Source organism: Notamacropus eugenii, chromosome 2 (assembly GCF_028372415.1).
Source record: "Notamacropus eugenii isolate mMacEug1 chromosome 2, mMacEug1.pri_v2, whole genome shotgun sequence".
NCBI classification, from domain to species: Eukaryota; Metazoa; Chordata; class Mammalia; order Diprotodontia; family Macropodidae; genus Notamacropus; species Notamacropus eugenii.
In genome coordinates, this window is record NC_092873.1 from 356400168 (window position 1) to 356408944 (window position 8777).

General features: G+C 38.5%; 1 protein-coding gene across 1 annotated transcript; it reads right to left on the minus strand.

Annotated features, from left to right (window-relative positions):
- Window positions 1-1970: 1970 nt before the first annotated feature.
- LOC140530450 (keratin, type I cytoskeletal 24-like) lies at window positions 1971-7649 on the minus strand. Its single transcript, XM_072649955.1, has 7 exons — window positions 7110-7649; window positions 5877-5959; window positions 4998-5154; window positions 4323-4484; window positions 4094-4219; window positions 2792-3009; window positions 1971-2019 (listed from the first exon to the last, which is right to left on the minus strand). Exons 1-7 carry the CDS (start codon window positions 7647-7649, stop codon window positions 1971-1973), a joined length of 1335 nt encoding a protein of 444 aa, XP_072506056.1.
- Between the last annotated feature and the right edge of the window lie 1128 nt (window positions 7650-8777).

An 8777-nucleotide genomic window follows, 5' to 3' on the forward strand; every position in this document is an offset into this window, starting at 1 on the left:
ATATGGCATATGGCTTATACTTACCAATATTTACACATTAGAAATGAAAAGATAAAATATAAAATACTTATTAATCAGTTTAAGATAACTAATAAGGTATTATAATACACACAATAATAATTGCATATTGACATAATTATGAAAATTAACTTTGTTGTTGTTTAGTTGTTTTTAGTCACGTCTGACTCTTTGTGACCCCATTTGGAGTTTTCTTGGTAAATATGCTGGAGTAGTTTGCCATTTCCTTCTTCAGCTCGTTCAACAGATGAAGAAACTCAGGCAAACAGGATTAAGGGATTTGCCCAGGGTCCCCCAGCTAGTAAGTATCTAAGGCCAGATTTGAACTCGGTTCTTCCTGATTCCACGCCTGTTACTTTATTCAGTGTACTACCTATCTGTCCAGTGAAAATTAACTATATTTTCCCAAATGAGAAAAATTAGTGAGAAGAATGCCATCATTTTCTATATTTTTGAAAATCTCTTAAATATTTCATTTAACAAAAGATAACTAGATTTTCCTATCTGCTTCTGCCTTTAATCTGTTATGATTTTTTTTTTAATTGAAGCACATGAAAGAAACCTGGACTCACACAGAAATGTCATTGGGAGAGGTAGGAGTACTTTTAAAGCTTTTTCAGATAATTGTGGACATTCTTCTTTGGTGACTATACCAAAACTTGACAAATAGTAATTTCTTAAAGGACAGTTGCAATGTGGAATTCAAAACATTATCAATGAATGAATGAAAGTGATAAAGACAAATAATATCATTGTGAAAAAAGTTTTGACTTTGTGGAACCCCTGAAAGGGTTTTGGGGACCCCAGAGGTCCATGTACCACACTTTGAGAACTGCTATGGATAAAGCTTTGAATGTTCAGTAAAATGTAAGCTCATGGAGGACAGAAATTTGTTTTTGTATCTTCAGCACCCAGGATAGTGCCTGCATTTAATATGATCATAGTACAATTGAACCATACATTTAGAGCTGGAAGGGGTCTTAGACACTTCTAGTACAATCTAATCAGTTTATAGATGAAGAAACTGAGGCCCCTTAATAATAAGTGACTTAACCAAGTCACACAGATAGTGAGAGAGCCAGGAATCAAACTCAGGTCCTACGACACCAAATCCAGAGCCCTCTGTGTTTAGCAAATGCCTGTTTTAATTTTGAAGACTTAAGAACTCTGAGCAATTCAGTGATTGGCCAGTGCTCTGGAGGACTGATAAGGAAGCATATTGCTTACCTGTGGTGATGAACTAAATATGCAGGATGATACACATTTTTAAAAATGTGGCCAGTGTAGGAATTTGTTTTGCTTGACTATACATACTTGTTACAAGAGTTTCAGTTTTCCTTTTCTTCTAAGGGTGGGGCGATAAATGTTAATTGAAAAAATAATTAATAGAAAAGACAAAAAACATGCCCAAGTTGAATTGAATTGAAAGTGAGTGACCAAAATTTCTCTCTCTTTTTGGTAGACCTTTTGGAATGGGTTCTTAACATATTGTCAATGAAAACTTCTTTTTAAGCCCCTAATTTATGTGAAAAATAAAAAAAAAAACCCTATCAGCATAGAAGAGGAGGCTACATCCAGATTTTTCATAATCAAAAAAGTTTTTTTGGGAGCATCTTTTGGGGACATATTCATATTCAACAGTAAGTTTGAGTGTTTGAAATACCACAAAATACTAAGACCCAATCTGTTTGATTTGCAACAGGAGGAAAGTTTATTGACTGACAGCATGGCTGAGAAGTGAAACACATTTCACAAGTTTGCATTTGGCGAGAGAAAGCCAAAAGGAAAGCAGATAGGGTCTGAAAGAGCTGATTTGTGTTAGGTTGTTCAGACTGTTTCTTTTTCCAGGAGAGCTCGTCATTTCATTCTCTGTGACAAAGGCCATCTGAGCACCCGCTTATTTAATTTTGATTCCAGAAATATAATTAGCTTGAGATGACACCCCTTGGCTGCTAGTGGAATCTTCTTTCATCATCCTGGTCACTCTGATTTTGTTTGACTCTAAAAAAAATAGAAGTAAGAACTGTAATGGATGAAGGTTAAAAGACGTATGTTTTCTAATTATGTTTTATATAGGTTTTGGTTAGAATAGACGGATGTTTTACTCATGATTAATGCATAGAAAGGAAACTGGGAAAAAAAGACACTTTACCTCCCTTCCATTGGTCTGTGTCTAAGTCAACAGACTGTAGACCTTTTGATACTTCTCTCTTGCATCTAGAACTACTGAAAAAGAACCAGTTAGAGAAAGTATTATCACTAGTTATTTAATTAAGTAACAGCAAGAATTTGGTGCCAATTTTAAGGGGAATACTGTGCTAGATTCCTGGGAAGGAAGTAAATCCCAGGAATCCTTGTTCTCAAAGAGCTTAGATTTTACTGGGAAGAGATATCACTGATAAGTATGTGCAAGATAATTTGGGTTGAGAGAAAACACTGAAAAAACAATGGTGACCTGGAAAGATTTCATACAGAAAATGGCACTTGCATTGAATCTTGAAGATTGTAAGAGGTGGAGTTGAGAAGGAAGTACATTTCAGGGTTTTTCTCTTGTCAAAGAAATGGCAGGAAATTGATATAGTTTCCTTCCAAACATAGTGCCTAGCACATAGTAGATGCTTAAGAATGCTTGATTATTTAAGAATGATTGATTATTTGATTAGGGTATTCCTTCCAGGGGATGCCTTATTTCAACCTGCTAGATATTTACTTTCAAGGGCCAGAAGAATCATGAAACTAAGTGATTGATAGTGTTGAATTTCACTCAACTCACCTTCCTTCTCCATCAAGCAGGCTGCGGTAAGTCTCAATCTCCATTTCCAGGCGGGTCTTGATGTTCAACAGCTGTTCATATTCTGAGTTCTGACAATCCACTTCTCCTCTGATCTGGCAAATTTGTTTCTCCAGGCTGCTGATCTGAAGTTGCATTTGGGAGAGCCGGGCCACATAGCTTGCTTCAGTGTCTTCGAGGGTGCCTTCCAGGGAGTCTTGCTACAAGTAATGTGCATGTACATACACAAAATAAAAATATCAAAATGAAATCATTGAAAATGAAGGAAAAAGATTAATGGACATTGAACATATATATGTCTCAGTGGTGAAAGGTATCTCCTTGATACCTCAATACACTGAGGGCAAGGTATCCAACATAAGGCAAGCTATCCATAAGGACCTATGACTTCACTGAAGATTTAGAACTGAAAAGGAGCTTTAGAGACTTTTAGTCCAATCCTTAATTTGAGGAAACTGAGGCCCAGAGAGATCAAGTGATTTGACCAATGTCAGATAGATATTAAGGGAAAATTCTAGGTTTCCAATATAGTTCTGCTGATTCCACAACTGGTGTTCTTTTAGGCAGGACTTAAACCCAGGTCTTTTCAACTCCAAATCTAGAACTCTGACCACCAAATCATACTGCCTCTATAATGTGCCATGAAAGCTAAGCGGTATAATCTTTAGTCCTGAATTAGTGCCCTCTTCTCTATCTCCTAGCATTGGTTTGACTTTTGCTCGCACTTAAAGAAAACCTCACAGGGCTCTTGTATGGAAGCATTATGTAAACCTTAAAACTATGTATGTGTGTGTATATGTATGTATGTATATATACATACATATACACACACATATATATGTGTGTGTATATGTGTGTATGTAAGTATTTTTTCAACTAAACCTGTGATTTTATTGGCAAAGGAAGTTGCCAATAAAGAAACTCCTTCTACTAAAGCTGATCAATACCTGCTCATATAATGGGAATAATACAAGAAGCCTCTTTGTCTCCTGGATTGGGGACCGTGGTGGCCACTTCATAGAGCATGTTTGGGAATGGACTTTTACCCTGGATCCTTTATAAGTATATGTGCAGCCAGAGGCTGCTGGCTCATCCCCATGGTCTCTTTTCACCAGGATCTGTGTCAAAGATGATGAGTAATTTAGCAGTAGAATTAAGAGGAGAGACAGAGCTCTATATCCAGCCATAGATTACCCTGGCCTTTTATCTCTTTACTTGCAGAATTACAGAAATGCATGCAAAACAATTTCAAGAAGTTTAAAGTCAGGGCTGGCTTTCACCTACCATGGCCATCAGGGACTGAAGCTCTATCTCTAGACCCTGAAGAGTCCGCTTCAGCTCCAACATCTCACTCTTGGCTGAGTCAGCTGCTCCGGCATCAGTGGAGATCTGTGCTTGCAAAGTTGCACTCTACAGGCACAGGGGAGGCAAGAGAGAGTGGAATAAAGGATGTATGAATGGCTTGTCTCCGGTCTTTGCTCTCTGATTGCTCAGTTGCTGCTGACTTACTTACCTGCTTGCGGAACTGTTCTTCTGCCTCCCTACGGTTTTGCTCAGCCAGCTCCTCATACTGAGCCCTCATGTTGTTCAGCAGTTTTGTCAGATCTGTTCCTGGAGCAGCATTCATCTCCACGTTGACATCCCCGTGATTCATTCCTTGTGCACTCTTCATTTCCTACCAAGGAAAAAGGCAAAGATCACTGTAATAGTGATGTTGGGATGGAGAAAAAAATCTGTGTATCAGCTACTAGACATTTGGGGGAGGAGAGTGACATGGAAGCCCATAGATGACAGCAAGAAGGTTCTGGACAGACCGGAGTGAACTTTGAAGGAGGGCAGAGCAGGAGGATGACTGAGGAAAGACTATGGTTAAATTTACTTGGCTGATGATGGGTAGAAGTGTGGCAACAATAGTTTCTAGTGCACCTAGCAGAAGCTACCTTCATTGCCAGTGCTCTCACATGATCCCAGGGGTCCCATGTGGTTCAACTCCCTAGGCCAGGAGGCTCATGGTGGGAGTGAGGGAGGTAGTCTGTTTAGGTCAGCGGGAAGATGCCCTAGGCAGAATGAGATCTTTGATTGAGGCATCCTGACGACCGGGGGAGGGAGCAACTGGGTGCATGGGGAAGGGATCGAGCTCCCTGAGATTCCAGTGGTTGTCCCATGTTGTTTCCAAGTTTCTCCCTACCTCTTCGTGATTCTTCTTGAGATAAACCAGCTCCTCATTCAGGCTTTCATACTGCATTTTCAGGTCTGATGTGGTGATGTTCAATTCATCAAGCACTTTGTGAAGGCCATTTATATCTGCTTCCACAGACTGCCGTACACAAAGCTCATTCTCATACCTTAAAAGATGTGCAGAATTTCAATTAGCTGAATTATTTTGAAAGCCTTCAATTTCATTTACAAAGTATTCATAGGATGAGAGCTGTGGAGCTGGAAGGGATCTCAAAGGCAATCCAGTCCAACTCTCTTGTTTTTTTCAGATGAGTAAACTGAGGCCAAGGGAAGTTAAGTGATTTGTCCTAGGTCACACAGATAGTTAACATCTAGAAAGAGGATTTGAGCATAGGTCTTCTGACTCTTTCCATGCTACCTTATCACCCTCATAGTTTACTCAGCTGCTCCAGAGCAGTATCAAACTCATCACCTTTTTATTTCCCATCTTACGCACTGATGTATAATCATCATCACCAGGTGCTAAATGATTAATCCACAAGACTATATGTAATAAGGTTTAAAAAAAATCATACAATTTTAGAATTTCTTTAATAGAATAGTCAATTCTTTAGCAATTTTTTTCTTATATAGAGTTGTCTATATTTATGTGACCAATTAATTAGATGCCTTTGGTTTTAGAGTCAGAAAAAACATTGGAAGTCATCTAGACTTTTCCCTCTTACTTTGGAGATGAGGAAACTAATGCAAGCCCATGTTCTTTTTCTATATCACTTTTTCTCCGACTTTTCACTAGAGTTCTCTAGTCCTTGGTGTATGAAAAATAATGAAGATTTTTATTAGTTTTTAACAAAATGCTATTAGAAATAATAGTTGAAAACAAACTCACTTCATTCTAAAGTCTTCAGCAGCCAACCTAGCATTGTCAATTGGTGTGATGATCTTGGCGTTGTCAATGGTGGCTGTAATGATCTAGAAAATTTTCACAAATGGTGGAAAAATAAAGCTACATATTTCCGGATACCACATAGCTCCCTGGTATTAGTTTATTAAGGTAACTTTAGTTAAGATTTACTTTACTGAAATGTAAAATAAAAGCTTGTCTAAACCAATATCTATATTTCTGATATTTTAAATAACAAAACTGAAATATACATAGTACTTCTAAAGATGCAAAGCAATGAACATGTATCATCTCTTTTGAGCCTCATGACAAACCTGTGAAGGAGGTCCTACAGGGATTTTTATCGTATTAACCCCATTTTGAAGGTGAGGAATCTGAGATTCAGAGATTACATGATTTGCCCAAGATCACACAATCAGTAAGAAACAAAGGATTATGTATCTCCTGACTCCAGGACCAGGGAGATAAATGTAGGAATATAGTACAAAATAATCTTAACATGTATAAAATGTTTTCATATAACACATTATGATATTCTATCATTAATGTCATTATTATGTTACATTATATATAACTAACATATATATCAATTTTCACCTGATAAAAATTTTAACATTTTACTTTTGTAGGAAACTCTTTTTGGGGTCCATATCTATTATTTCACTGTTGTGGGGGAACTGCCTCTATGGAAACTTTCTCTACCTAAGTTAAGTCAGTGACCCATCTTTAACAAGGCTTAAGATTGTTGCATGGGATGCTGAGAGGTTAAGCAAAGTACCTAGTATCACCTAGTTAGAGGGTATAGTGGATAGAGTACTGGGCCTGGAGTCAAGAAGACCCAAATTCAAATCTTGCCTCAGACCCTTAGGTATATGACTCTAGACAAGTAGCTTAACCTCTACTTGCCTTAGTTTTCTTAACTGCAAAATGAGGATGATAATCGCATCTGTCTCTTAGAGTAGTTGTGATGATAAACTTAGATATTTATAAAAGGCTTCGCAAATCTTAGTGCTATAAAAATGTTCATTCTTATTATTTGTTAGAGACAGGAGACTTGGAATCAGATCTTCCTGACTTCAACACTGGCCTTCTACATTTTATATCACGCTACCCCTTGTACAAAATATTATTATTTAGCAAACATTAATAAATCTATTGCTTTTGTCATTTTTATGGCATAGAAAAGAAGAAAAATATATTGAGATTATATCACTTTACCTGGTTTCTTAGATCTTCAATTATTTGATAGTACTTGTCGTAGTCTTTCTTAGATTCAGCATCTCTAGCCCCAGACTTGTCATACCATTCCTTGATCTTGATCTCCAGATCAGTGTTGGCCTCCTCCAGAGCATGGACTTTGTCCAGGTAGCTAGCCAGGCGGTCATTGAGGCTCTGCATGGTTTGCTTCTCACTTCCAGAGAAGAGGCCCCCATCACTGGCACCCAAACTGCCAGTCACACCACCGCCCATGGCACCAGCACAATAATTGTAAAAGCCTCCACCAAAGCTAGCACTGGAGCCTGAGCTACCTCCATGGCCTCCCATTAAGGAGCTGCTACTGAACCCACCTCCAAAGCCCCTTCCTAACCCACTGGCAAAGCCTCCACTGGTACCACAGCTGCTGGAGCCTCCGAAGCCCTGAACAGAGCCACTCCCTGGGTAACATCTGCTGCTACTGCTGAAGCTGCTTCCACTGTGGCACACTTTGCCACAGCTACTACCTCCAGCCTGGGAAGAAGCTCTCAAGAGGCAAGACATAATGCACTGTAGTCAACCTTGTCCTAGGAGTGAGGAATGGAAGTGAAGACTGCCCTAATCAGGCCATCCTTATATACAGAGATTTAGGGTGTTTCTTGACTTCTTTTAATTCTATCCCTGTCCTTTTACCTCTTAATCCCTAGAGGATGAATTTCTCATAATTAACCTCACCCTACTGGGTCAATTGATATTGAAAAAAATTAGCAAGGGTGGGGGAAAATGAGCATCATTGTCACATTTCAGCTTGTGAACATCACATAATCTGTTATTTCTCCACATTTCTCCCTTTCCTTCTCTTTACCCAAACTGTATTGTCACACATTTTCTAGTTTTATAAACTATTCAGATGGACTTTAGAGCCCTGAAGCCTCCCATTTCTCCTGTGCCACTCAGGCAAAACAATTATACACAGGGTCAGAATTAGTCAGAATCTAATTTATTGCACTTAGTTGTGACTCCTCAGGCAGATTCTTTTTTTTAATCCAGTGATAATTAAGAGTAGCATCATATGCCTACCCTCTTTTCATTTGGGGGCACAAGTAGAGCACGGCAGCTCTCCTTGAAAAAGGAAATCTTAACCTGACTTTGAAAATTTATGGACTAACTTTCAAAGCAAGGATTGTTAGGTCATTTAGGTGAGGTCATTTATGGAAAATGTTCAGTTGATGGTCTCAATCATTCTATCAAGTTGTAGAGTGTGGGTTGAGGTAAACGGATCCTTTGAGAGCCTTGATCTCGGCATCTTTCTTTGACTGTCCTTACTCACCTCCCCAAAGAACATTTAAAGAACATTTCTTCTGCTTTGGTTTATCCCCAAGCATTTCTTATTCTTTTTCTGTCCATTGTCTCCTTTCTGTGCAATTGCAATTACAGTTTTTATTCAGAGGGATTGTTGTTCTACTTTTTTCGCCTTCATCTTGTCATTTCAACATTATTCAATAGCAACAATGAATTTTTGTGAACACTTGCAAAGGATCTGCTATATGTATGACATTATAGTAAACTCCAGAGGAAGATGGAAAATAAGTAAGATACAGTCCCTTCTCTCAAAAGAACTGCTAAGCAAATCTGTGTGTATTTGTGTGTGTGTGTGTGTTGTGTATGTATGTATGTGTGGTGTGTATATGA

Excerpts from the sequence above, each read along its gene's own strand:
- LOC140530450 (XM_072649955.1), bottom strand. The coding sequence starts at position 7,649 with ATGTCTTGCCTCTTGAGAGCTTCTTCCCAGGCTGGAGGTAGTAGCTGT. Across the intron at positions 5,960-7,109 it reads TTGAAGATCTAAGAAACCAG|ATCATTACAGCCACCATTGA; the intron begins GTAAAGTGATAT and ends AAAATTTTCTAG. Across the intron at positions 5,155-5,876 it reads GCTGAAGACTTTAGAATGAA|GTATGAGAATGAGCTTTGTG; the intron begins GTGAGTTTGTTT and ends ACATCTTTTAAG.